The 15,332-nt window shown below is 43.4% G+C and overlaps 1 protein-coding gene across 1 annotated transcript in view; it reads right to left on the bottom strand.

The window, feature by feature from the left end:
- DOCK2 (dedicator of cytokinesis 2) overlaps positions 1 to 15,332 on the bottom strand; it is a 417,518-nt gene that overhangs the window by 265,149 nt on the left and 137,037 nt on the right. Inside the window, exon 26 of the mRNA XM_082621317.1 lies at positions 5,247 to 5,395. Coding sequence (XP_082477443.1) covers positions 5,247 to 5,395 — 149 coding nt within the window. The remainder of the gene's footprint in view (positions 1 to 5,246; positions 5,396 to 15,332) is intronic.

Here is a 15,332-nt window from a genome sequence, read left to right as displayed (position 1 = left end):
AGCCCAGAGTGTGGCCCCTGAGGGACTGAAAGAATTTTAATAGAGCAGGAGATGGAGAGTCAAGTGGAAATGGCGAGAGGGAAGGCTGAAAGTGGAAGCTCTGTGAAGTTGGGGGAGGGAGGCTTGCTCTCTGAGCTTCTGTGCGCAAAGCCTGGCACGGGACACACACAGGAAAGGGCAACACAAAGCAATTAGCGCTGGGATATCGGTCTGAACACATAGTTAGGAACACAGAGAAGGAGGCCCTTAAACCTGCCTTGAGGTTGGCAGGTGCGGGAGGGGTGTGTGTGGAGAGCACACGGAAGTGAGATTTCAGAAAGGAACTATTACCTGAGCTGAAGCTAAAAGGAGTTTAGGGTTTTCCTTGCATAAAAAGAACAGGAACTGGAAAGGAAATTTCAAGCAAGAGAAGAAGCACGAGCAAAAGCCCTCTCTACCAGTGTCTAAGCTGATGAATAAAAACACCAGAAACCCCAAACTAATCATGACTAACAGAGGGCCTCGGTAAAACCCCTCAGGTTTAGTCAATGGGCTCCAAGGGTTTATTTTTTAAGCTGATTCTGTGCATTCTCTGCCTTCATGATGCAGATACAACCAACACCAACTTCTCTTCAGAGCCAGGAGTCACCTTTACCCACTCTGTGATTGCTAAGCAGGGTTCAACATGACGACTCTCCCGTCTGTGTCAGAGGAATGAAACATAGAAACAAAAAGCCTGCTTCAAGAGCGGGGTGGGGGAAAGCCAACTCCCTCCGGGTCTGGAGCAAAATTAAATTTTATGAGTTACTTGGCAGCCAGCAAGGCACAGAACAAAGGCAGTGTGAAACCACCTTTCAAAGTAACCTAAGTTGACAATTAAACTTGCTCTCGGTGAGGGGGAGAAAAGGAGTTAATACAGGCAGAAGACCTTTCATCCTTCACCTGAGCCTGTCCCTTTCCTATGTTAAGTGCAACGCAAGCAAGCTGAGTGAGGGGATTTAACACTATCCTTAAAAAAATATCAACATCCAGGCTTAGGTGGACATCCCTCCCTGAGTCATATGCCACCCAGGGTTACAATGAATACGGTAATAACAGGAAAACATAGCTTCCACATGCCAGGCCTGCTGTGCTGGGCTGTAATTACCCAAACAATGACAATCTATTGAAGACAAGCATTCTTTCCCAACCCCCAAACACACAATGCCCCCCAGAAGGAAGCCTGGCATACTGCATTGTAATTGCTAAATTTCTACACGTGGTTCTGCCCTTGGGCAATGGTTCAGGTAGGTATAGTCCATTCTTGGGCTGGAGAGATGGACTATCCCATGGTGCCAAGAAAAAGTCAGTAAAAAAAATAGATGGCGGGCTTCCCTGGTGGCGCAGTGGTTGAGAGTCCGCCTGCCGATGCAGGGGACACGGGTTCGTGCCCCGATCCCGGGGGATCCCACATGCCGCGGAGCGGCTGGGCCCGCGAGCCATGGCCGCGGAGCCTGTGTGTCCGGAGCCTGTGCTCCGCAACGGGAGAGGCCACAGCAGTGAGAGGCCTGCGTACAGCAAAAAAAAAAAAAAAAAAAAAAAAAAAAAAAAAAAAAAAAAAAATAGATGGCTATGTTGTTAGGAACAGAGAGGATCCAAACAACCAGAAGAAAAATCCAGGACATTTATCCTGGGAGTCTTTTGAATTTTTCTCCAAAATTTCCAATTTTGAAGAGTTAGTGCCTGAAGAAACCAACAGCATACCTGATGGTTTGGATTTTCAAAGTCAGATCTTTGCACAGGCCATGTCCCCACTACTGCATAAAAATGAATTCATGAGTACAAATGAGTGTGTCTGAAGACTGCCGTTTTATGGTTTATTAAATGCCATATTGGAAGATGCAAAGTTTTATAGACTGGAAAGGGCCCTTCAATTAAGAAGGTAAAGAACTGAGGACGAGCCCCACTGTTCTTCCATTTCCAGTGAATACTGAAGATTAAAAAAAAATTAGGTCACATTAGAGTAGTGGTTCTTAAAGTGTATCCCTGGACCAGCAGTATCCATATCATCTGGGAACTTGTTAGAAAAATAAATGATCAGGGGACTTCCCTGGTGGTCCTGAGGGTAAGACTCTGCGCTCCCAATACAGGGGGCCCGGGTTAGATCTCTAGTCGGGGAACTAGATCCCCCATGCATGCTTCAACTAAGAGTCCTCATGCCACAACTAAGAGGCCCACATGCTGCAACTAAACATGCTGCAACAAAGATCCCACGTGCTGCAGATAAGACCCGGGGTAGCCTAAATAAATATTTTTAAAAATATAAATAAATAAACAATCAGGTCCCATTCTCCAAACCTAATGATCGGAAACCTGTTTTAACAGCCCCTCCAGGTCAGTGGGATGTACTATCATGTTTAAGACCTTTTGCACTAGAACTGTGGTCCTCCACCCTGGCGGCCTATTATCATCACCTGGTGAACACGTTATTGCGATGCCCTGGCCAACCCCAGGCAACTAAATCACAACAACTAGGACTGGAACTTAGCAACAGCTACTTTTAAAAAGGCTCCTCGGGTGATGTAATGTGTAGCCAAAGTTGACAGTTGCCATATACTAGAATAAGAGAGATTTAGATTAGATACTTTGCAACTTCTGATTTCTGGTTTAACTCAAAGTTATAGTGGTTACTGAGTGAATCTTCTTCGTGAAAGAAAAAGCTTTTGAGAAGAGGAGAGATTTCCATCTTCACGAGCTGGAGAAGTTATATGTGAAGCTCACACGCTGTACCAACATTGTACCAAACCCAGTGGTAATAACAGTATTTAACAACTCATCACCAAAGACAGTTGCTCATCCTGGGAAAGAGGCGGGCTAGTCCCCACGTTCAGAAGTCATTATAAAAGCAGTGCGCTCAGAGGCAGTGAGGAGTGACACCACACCACCCACACGCCTCAAGTCCAGCTGCCACAAACCACCAAGGGGAGCTCAGAGCCTCCCACTTACTTCTTGGCTTTGAAGTCCCAAGTATTCAGGGTGTGTGAGAGAGCAGCCTCTTCTCACCAGTGTCTGGTGTCACCCAATGTGCAAAATGATGACAACCTGCCAGCATAGAATTCTAGGGGGCCACTTCCATGGGACAGGCAGAGCCTAGCATCGCTGCGTAACAAATAAACTGTGTACTGGGGCCATCCCTCTACCCAAATCAGGAAATTGGCAGAACACGTTATAAGTTTGTTCCTCAAACCAGGGTCCACTAGTGTAGTCCCAAGCATCTAGGATTTTCTTTCCCCATGAAAAGGGACGTGAGCACTACTAAAATGTAAGAAACATTGTAAATTCTTTTCAACAAGAAGAGGCAACATTCTTTGGGAAGTTTCTGGAGAAATAATAGGCCAACCATCATGTTTTTACACTGTGAGAGTAAGAGCAAACATTCCCTTAAATTTTTTTTAAAATAACAATAAACAATAAAATAGAATAACAAAGACTGGAACCAGTTCAATAGCTGGCTAGTGAACATGCTTATGAAAATAACACCATCATCATGACATTCTCACAGAGTGAATTTTAGATATCCAAGCTTTGGGGCCTTATACTCCCTCTCCCTGAAAAAAAGGATGAGGATAGGAAAAAATGAGAGGGAAAAGACCATGCTTTTATATCCCCAATGCCTATGATTATGCAGACTTTGGAGTTGGGCCAACCTGGGTTTCGATTATCACCCTACAATTTGTTTGCTGTTTGGCCTTCAACTTTTAAGTCTGTGAATTTCAGGTTTTCATCTATAAAATGGGAATGATAATCCTCAGCAGTGATCAGGTGAGCAGAAAGAAGGCTTGGATTGCATTTAGCACAACGCCTAGAAAACAGCAAATTAAGTAACAGTTGTGATCATTAACTATTCACTCTTGAACACCCAGCTGAAGCTTCACTTCTCTTGTGAAGGCTTCCTTGACAAAAATGATTACACACACACACACACACACACACACACACAGTCTTTGTAGTTCCAGTACCCCCTAGTATGCATCTAGATTTTAGTCATTATATTATATTGCAATTGCTTATTTATATAAGTATTTTCTTAAGAAAAAAGACATGCCTTTGTGTACCCAATGCCTGGCACGTACTCAGTACATCATATGTACAAATGAATGAATGAATGAACAAATGAAGCTAGCTATGTATCTCACTTACCTAGAAATGAGATAAGAAAAACTTAATTAGGATGGTAAGAGTAGAAAGGACAAGACAGGAGAGAGACATACAGGGAAATTGATAATAATGGTTGACTATTGGATATGCACAGGAAAAAAAATATTGTTTTGCAGAGTGTTCTAATACAGTCAATCATAGACACCGTTCATCCAGAAAGCCCTTCTCTGAGGATTTTCTAGGGAGGAGAGGGGATGGAGAGAATGGTCACACAAATACTTAGAGAAGATTTATTGGTTGTTTGGGTCTACCCAGTCCTCTGAAACCAGCCCACATAAGGACAGATATTCCTCGACATTATTCAAGGACAAGGTAAGGCTGCAAAAGGAACCTGAGTCAAATCACGAATGTTTATCTCTGTCTTCCAAGTCTCAAGAATTCTAGTCCTGTGTTTAATCACCACCTCTCAGTCTTTCCCATTATCACCACTCTGTCTCCCTCGTTATCTTCTGCAGACTCTGCCCTTTGGAAGCCCTCTACTTACCCCCACTGAGACTTTCCTTTTGGTCTCATTCCTACCTAATCTCTGAATGACGTTGACCAATATTACATTGGCTTCACTGCCACAGCCATCTCTCTATCATCACCTAATGCCTCAACCTATCTCAAGGGTCTAGGCATGAGCAATCTGCTCATCCAGAAAGAGTCTTAACCGTTTCACCACTGCAGGAGATAACTGGAGAAACAAAACCAAGGAAAATCAGCCAAGAAAGCAGGTAAGTGGGGTTTTCTTGGCTATGTAGACATAGAAAAACTTTCCTACCCTCATCCCTGCAAACCAGGGCTTTAGTAAATGGACAGGCAATCGAAAAAGTCTGCAGTATGTCCATACCTACACCCTGAGAAAGCCTGTCCAACAAGAAATATGGTGACAAAATGCTACATGCTTAACTCTAGTCCCCAAGCTGTCTTTCACAGCCAGGGAATTAGTCACTGGAAAAGTAGGCCCACTGAGAAAGCCATTGACTTTTATCTTTAGACTTCGACTGCTATTCATCAGCATCAATATTTTAGAACTTAACTCAGCCCTAGTCTGAGTCCAGGACGTCTACATCATCACGAAGACTCACCGCATCCTGACAGCTGAGGACCTCCAAAATGCTGTTGAGTAACTCGACACAGTACTTCTTCTCCTGGACCTGGTGCTGCATCTCATCCTTCTGCTCCAGCAGCTCCTTCAGTTCCTTGGTGATGACAGGAAGCAAAATGTCCCGGCATTCTGGAATGAAGGCAGTTCAGAGGCATCTGAGCTTCCTCGTTTTTTAGCTTCTTTTCTTTATTTTTTAGATAACATTTCATTAAATAAATAATTCATGAATATATTCTTCTTGTAAAAAATGCAAATATTAAAAATTAGGTTAAGGGACTTCCCTGGTGACGCAGTGGTTAAGAATCCACCTGCCAATGCAGGGGACACGGGTTCAAGCCCTGGTCCGGGAAGATCCACATGCCGCGGAGCAACTAAGCCCATGTGCCACAACGACTGAGCCCGCACTCCAGAGCCCGTGAGCCACAACTACTGAGCCCATGTAACACAACTGCTGAGGCCCGCACGCCTAGAGCCTATGCTCCGCAACAAGAGAAGCCACCGCAATGAGAAGCCCGCGCACCACAACCAAGAGTAGCCCCCACTTGCCACAACTAGAGAAAGCCCACGCGCAGCAACAAAGACCCAGTGCAGCCAAAAATAAATAAATTAAATAAATTAATTTAAAAAAAAATTAGGGTAAGATTTCCTTAGAACATTATTCACAGTTCTGGCCCCTCCTACAACCCCTACTCCCCAGAGGCAACCAACCAGTTATTCCATTCTATATAGACGTATGTGTATGTGCATATAAAAATGTATGTATGTGTGTTTGTATACCAGTACAAAATATGTAGTATCATTTTGATTTGGCTTTTCATTTAAGTAAAACATATCGCACTGTGATGATCATCTTTCAAGATCTTCTTATATGTTTTACACATGTATGTTATCAGTACAAAAAATTTAATGTCATTTTGGTTTTGTTGCCTTTTTATAAAAGGGGACTATACTGCACATATTGTTCTGTACCTTGATTGTTTTCATTCACCAATATTTTTTGGAGCGCCTTCTATGTCATTACATATAAGGATCAACATTAATTATTTATAGCTGTTTTATAGTATTCTCTATTATGGACATATTTGTTCATTTAGTCATATGCCTATTGATGGACATTTTTCACTGGCATAAACAGTACAAAAACAAACAACTTTCCACTTGTACCCTTGTACACCACGACTTTCATTTTAAATAAATTAAAACCTTTGCAAAGATGGGTAACTCTCTCTCAGGAAACACCTAGAAGTTTCTGAAATCCTGCACAGCATTCTTTCTATATTTCTATTAAAAATGGCAAACCTTGAGAGATCAAAAAATCCCCCCAAATTTCAAGCCATCCCTACCTAGATGCTTCTAGAGCTGAAATATGAATCACATATGCCAACTTTATTTTAATTCAATACAACAAGTAGGTGCTGAACATCTTCGATGTGGAAGGCACTGTATTTCTGGAAGTACAGAGATAATATACGGTTCTCACCCATTAGGTACTTAAAATACGACAGAGGTGATCAGCAACAAAACAAAGGGCAATGGCAGAAGACAGAATAAGATGCCGGTGGGAAGAATCAGACAGCAGCTCGTGTTCTGTCAGCCCAGCATCTATACCTGCTCTGGCACAGCACCCTGGTTTCACCCTGGTGAGCCACCCTGCTGTGGGATATAAACCTAGGGATACTGTCATAAGGCTCCCTGCCCTCCTCTGGACCAGGGTTGGGTACCTGACCCTAATTAGGATAACCTCTTGATCGGAACCTTGAGGGAACTTTAATAACAGTTATTGCTGACATTGCTAACATACTGAATGCTTACAATGTGCCAGGCACTGTTTGAAGTTTCTTGCATGAACTACTTCAATCTTCCCAATGAGTCTAGGAGGTAGATACTGTTATTTCTCCCATTTTGCTGATGAGGAAACAGAGGGACATGCCCAAGTATACAGAGCTAGTAAGTGGTTGGATCCAGTCTGACTGCAGAGCCTGTGCTCATCATCACTAGACAAAGGGTATTATCTTTCTTGGAGCTCATCTGTCTGCACACAGGTGCCCTGGGGAGGCTTGCTGCTTCCTCTCCCAGGGCTATTCTGAATCTCCCCTCTCTGAAGACTGGTTCCCCAGCTTTTCCTCTGATTCTTGAATGGCTCCCTATCATCCAAATACATTTATTTTCGGTTAAATTTATCAGACTAGGTTTATGTCACTCACAACCAAAGAATTCAGACTTGTACAGTCATAAAATGCCATGAGGGCTTCAGAAGAGAGAAATGATCTATGGTTGGAAGGTTCATAGAAGACTTTATAGGCTCTGATAGAATTGTGTCCCTTCTCTCAGAGCACTAATGTCAGTTTGTAATTAAATTCTAATTAGTATAATTAATGTCCATTCATCCAACCAAAGTGTAAGCTTCATGACAGCCAGACTAAATCTCAGGTGCCCAACACAGTACCTGGATCATAGTAGCTACTCAGTAAATCTTGATGGAATGAATGGAAGAGGTGTCATTTGAGATGGTCACTGATGAGTAAATAATATTGCCATCAGGAGAGTGGGGATTTAGAGAACAGAGAGTGATTTAGAGTTCATGGACCAAGATGTAGCAATGTATACAATGGTGGAATATTACTCAGCCATAAAAAAAGAATGAAATAATGCCATTTGCAGCAACATAGATGCAACTAGAGATTATCATACTAAGTGAAGTAAGTCAGAAAGAGAAAGACAAATACCACATGATATCACTTATATGTGGAATCTAAAATATGGCACAAATGAACCTAACTATGAAACAGACTCACAGACATGGAGAACAGACTTGTTGTTGCCAAGGGGGAGGAGGGTGGGGGAGGGATGGGGTGGGAGGTGGGAGTTTGGGATTAGCAGAGGTAAACAATTATATATAGGATGGATAAACAACAAGGTCCTACTGTACAGCACAGGAAACTATATTCAATATCCTGTGATACACCATAACAGAAAAGAATATATTAAAAATAGAATGTATATATGTGTATAACTGAGTCACTCTGCTGTAGAGCAGAAATGAATACAACATTGTAAATCAACTATACTTCAATAAAAAAATAAAATAAAAATTTTAATAAAAATAAAAAATAAAAATAGAGTACATGGACCTGGGTAAGTAGAATAGTCTCTTGGAAGTAGAATAACAGGAGATAACATTGAAAAGGAAAATTCTTAAATGCGATGGGTGGTGTAAGATTATAGTTCTATGGAAACAGAGAATTACAGGCAACAAAAATTTTGATTCAGCTTTGTTTAATATTATAGATGGAATCATGGGCCATGGGTTAATGGTACTTTGTTTGGACTCAAGAAATGGTTGGCCTAAGGACTTTTGAGAATACAAGGTGCTGAGTTAGCCATTACCCTTTGTTTAGAGAGATAAGAAAAAAGACAGGATAATATTTACATACCAATTACCATAACATTTAAGTTAAATCTATACTTAGTCCATATCTTGTCACCATAAAGTTGAAATTTTGTCCAGGTCTGTTTATTAAAAGGGGTAAAGAAATTTCCTGCAACGTTCATGCAGAAGTTTGTTTTAAAAGTTATCTTCTAAAAGATGTTAACTTGTAACTTTGAAACTTCTTGTTTGTTAGAGGAAACTGTATGTGTAAAAATGCTTGTAGAGGGCTTCCCTGGTGGCGCAGTGGTTGAGAGTCTGCCTGCCGATGCAGGGGACACGGGTTCGTGCCCCGGTCCGGGAAGATCCCACGTGCCGCGGAGCGGCTGGGCCCGTGAGCCATGGCCGCTGAGCCTGCGCGTCCGGAGCCTGTGCTCCGCAACGGGAGAAGCCACAACAGTGAGAGGCCCGCGTACCGCAAAAAAAACAAAAAACAAAAAACAAACAAAAAAAATGCTTGTAGGAAAAACTAGGTGAGTTCATTTGAAGTTGTAAACTCTTTGTCTTTGGGAGATGAATGACCTCACCAACTTCATGAAACTTAACTCTCTTCACTGATGTTGTCATAATTAAACCTCATCAGAAGATAAAAACTGTGCATTCACTTAAGTTAGGTAAGAATTATAAAGACTTCCTCTCTGAGAAGTTAATTTTTGCTAGTAAAATAAAAAAGATTCTAATAAAGGAAATTTAGAACACAAAAAAAATCTTGTTCTTCCATAGTTCTCTGGGCAAAAGGAGTCTTCAAAAGATGTTTTTTTAAGGTGATTCATGCCATTGTAGCATGTAGGGCAGCTGGAGGAAGAAAAGACCAAAGAGCAGACAGAGACCAGTGTATATGCCACTGCAGTAGTCCAGGTGATAGCAAATGAGAATAAAAGTGCTGGGTTCTACCCCGCTAGACTCCTAGCCTCTGATACAACATTCTTGTTCTCTGTTGAAGCTCAAGATTTGAAAAGACCTTAAAGAAAGTTGGTCTTGAGTTTAAAGCATAATAAGACAATGTTTTAAAGCCTAGAACGATAGGCTTTTGTGATCCAAGATTAAAAATCATTGAAAACCTCTCCATCTGTAAATGGGATCACTAGGACCTGCAGAAAGGAGATTTGTAAAAGTAGACAAAGGGTTAATCTATGGAGGCAGTTTAATTAACTCATTCATTCATTTAGTCAGTCAGTCTACTACATTTATTGAAGGCTCCCTAAGTGCCAGTCACTATTCTGGGATGGGAGGGAATGTAACCAGGGGTTGCTTGCCCATCACAGCAGCAGAGCCAACAGAGATAAGAGGCAGACTTAAGTAGACAAGAAAAACCCTGGTGCCTCTACCTCCTGGGAGTGGCAACCTGTCAGTGGCCATATAACAGAGCTATAGAATAGTAAAGGTCAGATTTTTCCTAAAAAGCTCATCCCGTTGGTATTCTAGTTGAGATACTTCAGTTAGATCTTATTACAAAGACATGGGTGCAAGGGAAAAGGCCCGTTGGAAGATTTTAGATATTAATGAAGATCTCCTTGAGAAGTCACCGGACTTTACATTCTACTTAAAATTGAGCTAAATTAGTAGATTCTCATGGAAAAGTCTAATAGTGAGTTCTCCATCCCTAGAAATATTTAAGCAGTAGGTAGCTGTCTCTGGGCAGGAATAATGAAGAGGTATTCAAAGTATCAGATGAAGGGTTAAACGGAATGATTATTAAATCCCCATCCAAAACGCTATGATCCATAAAACAGAGGTCCAAAGGAAGTGGCAGGAGGAAGGATGTATTTGCTAGGTGGAAAGACAGTGGACATGTCTGCATTGTTTACAGACCACTGAGGTGGTGGGAGCTACAGACCAGGCCGCAGCAGAAGTCGTGGTTTATCAATCTGAAAGTCACCGACTTTTCAGGTGTTCAAAACCAGCATCCCCACAGGACGAGGGCTCTGCGTGCTGAGAGTCAGCAAGATTTGAGCTGAGGAAGCCATTAATAACGTAGCCTGTTTTGCAGAAAGTACTTTGTCTTCTCGTTAACCATGATTTCTCAGAAACGTCTGGCTCCTCTGTTTTGAAATGAAATAATTTTTCTCATTTGTAATTGGAGTTGTGAAATTACATTAGTCTGTAAAGCTGCAGGAGGCAGCATTTCTAAATTGTGGCTTGAATGTCAAGCAAACAAACAGAAACGGTTAAAAGATAAATATTGCAGAGCCTTAAATCCATCTTTATAGGTAGAGGCAATGAGCGTGAGAGACCTGCAAACACAGCCTGGGTAACTGAGCCCCACAAAGCCTGGAGATCGGCCAACAGGTGATGACAAGTCCAAACTGTAATTCAGACCAGGCGCTTAGGAACCCGCAGAGCTACTCAACTCTGTATTTTCATAGAAAGGAGTTTTCTTTTGTCAAAGTGACTTGCAGAGAGGAAAATGCAGTGTTTCTGGGCTCTGGATTCTTCCTTTTCAGAGAAAGTTTTATGCTATGGCAGAAGATGCCACTGCCTGAATTCACAGCTCTCTTGAAGTGTGATATGCTTTTGCAATAATTTCACGACTGAGGGCTACTTCAAATAAGATGGTCCTTTTTGTCACTTCCTTCTCCCCAGTATCAGCTCCATGGAAAGATCAAAATGTATCTTTTGTCCACTTTGGAAAACCACCTTGAGGTGCATCAGGCCACAAATATATCTGTGATCTCAGCCACAACTGCAGCCCCAGAGGAGAACACTCCTAAGAACCACATCTGAACTTGCTGTCTTCCCCACAAACCTGCTCCTTCTTTGCTCACTCTGAGCGAAGACACCCCCAGGCACACGGTCAGCCAAGCAGACTTGATTTCTCCCTCTCTCTATCCCTCTATCTCAACATCTTCTCCATCAGGAAGTCAAATCCATCTCACCCCCAAGCCAACTTCCTGCATCCTCTGGTCCAAGTTTCCCAAACTGATCTCCCACTTCCAATCTCAGCAGCAGGAAATTTCCCCAAACTCAAACCTGACCACAGGACTGCCCTCCTTGAAGGGCTTCAGTAGTCTCCCAGGGGTGAGTTTTACCGCTGCTCTGGCATAGCTGAAGGCCCTTAGTGGGCGGGCTCTTCCTTCCCTCTCCACCTCCACCTCCTGCATCACTCCACTGCAGCCTCTCCTCTCCTGCTTCTGGGTTTTTGCATGTTATTTTCTTTGCCCAGAATGTACTTATCCCACCCATCTTCACCTGACTGACTCCTCCTTGCCTCCTAGGTCTTACCTTAGCTGCCAAGTCCCCTAGGACAATGTTCCTGACACCCCAACTCTGACTTGGGTGACCCTGCTCTGTGCTCCTGTAGTATCCGGACTAGACTTTCATCTTCCCATTTCTCACATTACGTGGCTATCGTCTATGTAACAGGACGAACAGTAAGATTCTCATTAACATCCTAGAAATGAAGCTGAGGTCCAAAGCTGAGGACAAAAGGTGTAACTGCTCCACATTCTAAATCCAAACCGTCTCCAGTAGTTGGCGTACACCGTCATCCCCTGTGGTTTTTTGAGAGGTACCAGTTCAGTACCAGTCCTACAGTAATCTGCACGCACCTCATCCCAGAACTGAGGGAGGGTCTGCAGAGGACTTTGGATACAAAGCAATGCCCACAGAAAGAAGGCATTGCCTCTCCTCCCTGAAGCTGAGGTGCAGGGAGGCAGAGGGAAAAGAATCACTTGTGAAACATATGAAGACAAGACTGGCACCTTATGGCCCCACTAGGGAAATGTTTGCTGATCTTCCATCCCCGGTACATCGTGGCTCCACCAGCAGAATGGAGACACTTGAGAACGTTTGGGAATCCCTCTCTTACTGTGGGGAGAAAGGTTAAACCCACAAGGTGTGTGTATCAGGGCCTCAGTCATGTCCTCAGTGTGGTTACCCCATTTCTAAGCCTGCCTGTGGCAGCCTTCGCTTGGAATTTCACTCCACTCACAGCCAGCCCCTTACGTTATCACCAGCATGGGTTAATGGACTCTTCAGTCTTGTTCGATTTTTCACAGGCTTTGAAGTGAAAGTCGTTCTGCTTTGGTCAAGTTCCTATTGACTGAAAGGCGAATTCAGCTCAGCGCAGCCCTCCTGGAGGAGAGCGAGGAAATTGGGATGGCCGAGGCTCGCCCTGCTCCCCCACACTGCCCAGCCCCAGCCTTTCGGCAAGCAGGGAAGACCCCTACTTGAAACCCAACGTTCTCCCCAGGCAAAGCTGAGCAGGGCCAGCCCTGCTCTGCTCGGCTGCTTTCCTTCTGTTTGGTAGCGGGAGCATCTGCAGATGTCAGAGGCCACTTGGTTCCATCAGCTAGCCACGAAGGAGGACCGCCACACACAGCTCTAATCTGATAGCAGTTTGTTCTCACAACCGCCTTCCTCCAGCCAGCGTCTCATGAAGGAAAGTAATTCCACCCACTGGGAAATCAGTAACTACCCACAAACTTCATACTCCAGATCAGGTTACAAGCCTTTTACAACCCTACCACTGTTGTGCCCCCGTGCATTCTTCAGCAGCTCCTCGTGATTCACTCTCCTTACCTTCCCAGAAACATGCCTAAGTACAATGTCAGAATCACCCCTCACTCCCCCTCCAGCCTGCCTCAGCCATGACGTACGTCTCCACTTTACAAACCCTGAGGGCCAGAATATGTCTCCCCAGCTCAACAAACATAGCCTATTTAGAGATTTCAGAACTCAGCAACTGCAAACTTTCTCTTCAGGTATCTAACAGGGGTGAAAATATAATTAGGCAGTAAATCCTAAAGAAGAAACATACGTTCAGAACTTTATACTAGATATCCACTTAAAGTCCAAACCAAGCTATTGCTTTTGCCATTTATCCTTTGTATTTAACAAAAAGCATGATATTGCACTAAACCTACAAGCAAACCCCTATAACAAGTTAGTGTTTGCCATTCAGAAGCACAGTGATGGCAGGAAGAGTAGACTGATGTGTAATTGTTGGAATTTACGCAGTGATGTGAGTATGGTTATGTCCAAAAATGTCACACTGGTTATAAATATAATTTGTAAGCTCTGATAGTCTATATGCTTATATTTATATCCTTAAACATATATAGACATAATTATTGTAACAGGCACTATTCTCATGGATATCCTGTTCTAGTGGGATATCAGAAACAATTTAAGAAGATAATAATTGTCTTAGGTTGGATTTTCCAGAAGCAAACTCTGAGATGAGGTTTGGGTGAAGGTGTATTAAATAAGGTGTTCCAGAAAACACTGGAAGGGGAGTAGGGAAGTGGGACCATGAAGGGAAGGAGGCCAGGTAGCCTTCAAGTCTCACAGAAGGGGAGCTCTGGGGACAGTGTGGGCCACAGGGGTGAAGCAGCTGGAGTATTTAGACCTTGGGGATGGGTGGTCTTGGGCACTTCAGGTGCTCTCAGTGTCCAGGCAAAGCAGGCCCTGCTGCCTGAGGGCAGCCAGAGAAGGCAGGGGCTGGCTATTGGGAGAGAGAGTCCTCCTGGAGCTCTTGTACACAGAAATGATCACGATTACAGGAGACATGGGAAGAGCCCTGAGAGTTGATGCTATTACAACAAATGCCAATAGCTGCCAGCAAGACAATTAACTGGGTAACCTGAGAAAGAGAGTCTGGAGGTGCAGGGAAGACTGTTCCATGTGAGGCAGTTAAGAAGGCTTCTGAGATGGAGAACTGGAACTGAGACCTGAGGGTGAGAAGGGAACAGCCTAGAAAGATCTCAGGGAAGACCATTCCAAGCAGAGGAAACAGCATGTGAAGGCCCTGGGGCAGAAATTTGCTTAACATGTTGGAGGAATCACGTGGAAATAAGTGTGGCCAGATTATAGGAAATGGGAAGCATAATATGAGAGTTTGGCCAGGGCCAGGTCTCATCAGGCCCTGTGGCCCATGGTAAGGAGTTTGATTACTGGGTGGAGATAAAGATGTTTTGTTTTTGTATTTTTAATAGAGGGTAGGGGGTGTACCTAGAGAGGAAGGTAGGAGAAGACTGAGGAGGCTTTTCATAGAGGGGGAAAAAGAAGTCTAATGGTTACTGAGCCCTTACTCTCTACCAGGCAGTCTCTCTTCGAAGAAGTCTATCATTGTACCTATTTTATGGATGAGGAAACTAAAACTCAGAGAGATTCAATAACTCGCCTAAGATCACACAGCTAGTGGGATTTAAACATAGAAAGTGTGATCTCAGAGCCCATTTTCACATCTACTAAACTACCCTGCCTCCTTACTGTAACAGTGAAGGGGAAAGGAGATAAAAACTTGATTAGTTTGTAGCAGGAGAGACAAAGGAAAATGGACAGACTTGGGTTACAGTTCAGAGGCAGAATCGAACTTGCTGATGGGCTTAAATGTACTATATAGATGTGTAAGCATATGCATTTTGAATGTTGGAGAGAATAACAGACTCATTTTAGGGTTTATAAAGTTAGGATCTAATCATGAAGCCCATTTCACTGCCTCAACTAGCAAGTAATGAAAAGACTCCCATCAACATTTCTCTGATAGTGTGAAGTGGCTGCAGAGATGGCCCATTATCACACCTCTGGAAGCTCTTAGGGCATAATCAGTGTGTCCTGACAGGTGCTTCCACTTTCGGTTACCCCTCTGCACTTTCCAGGATCACTTACACCGCCACTGTGACCAACCTCCTCCCT

The sequence above is a fragment of the Mesoplodon mirus genome (genome assembly GCF_964341445.2).
Source record: "Mesoplodon mirus genome assembly, chromosome: 5".
Taxonomy (NCBI): domain Eukaryota; kingdom Metazoa; phylum Chordata; class Mammalia; order Artiodactyla; family Ziphiidae; genus Mesoplodon; species Mesoplodon mirus.
This window is presented reverse-complemented; position numbering and strand designations above follow the sequence as displayed.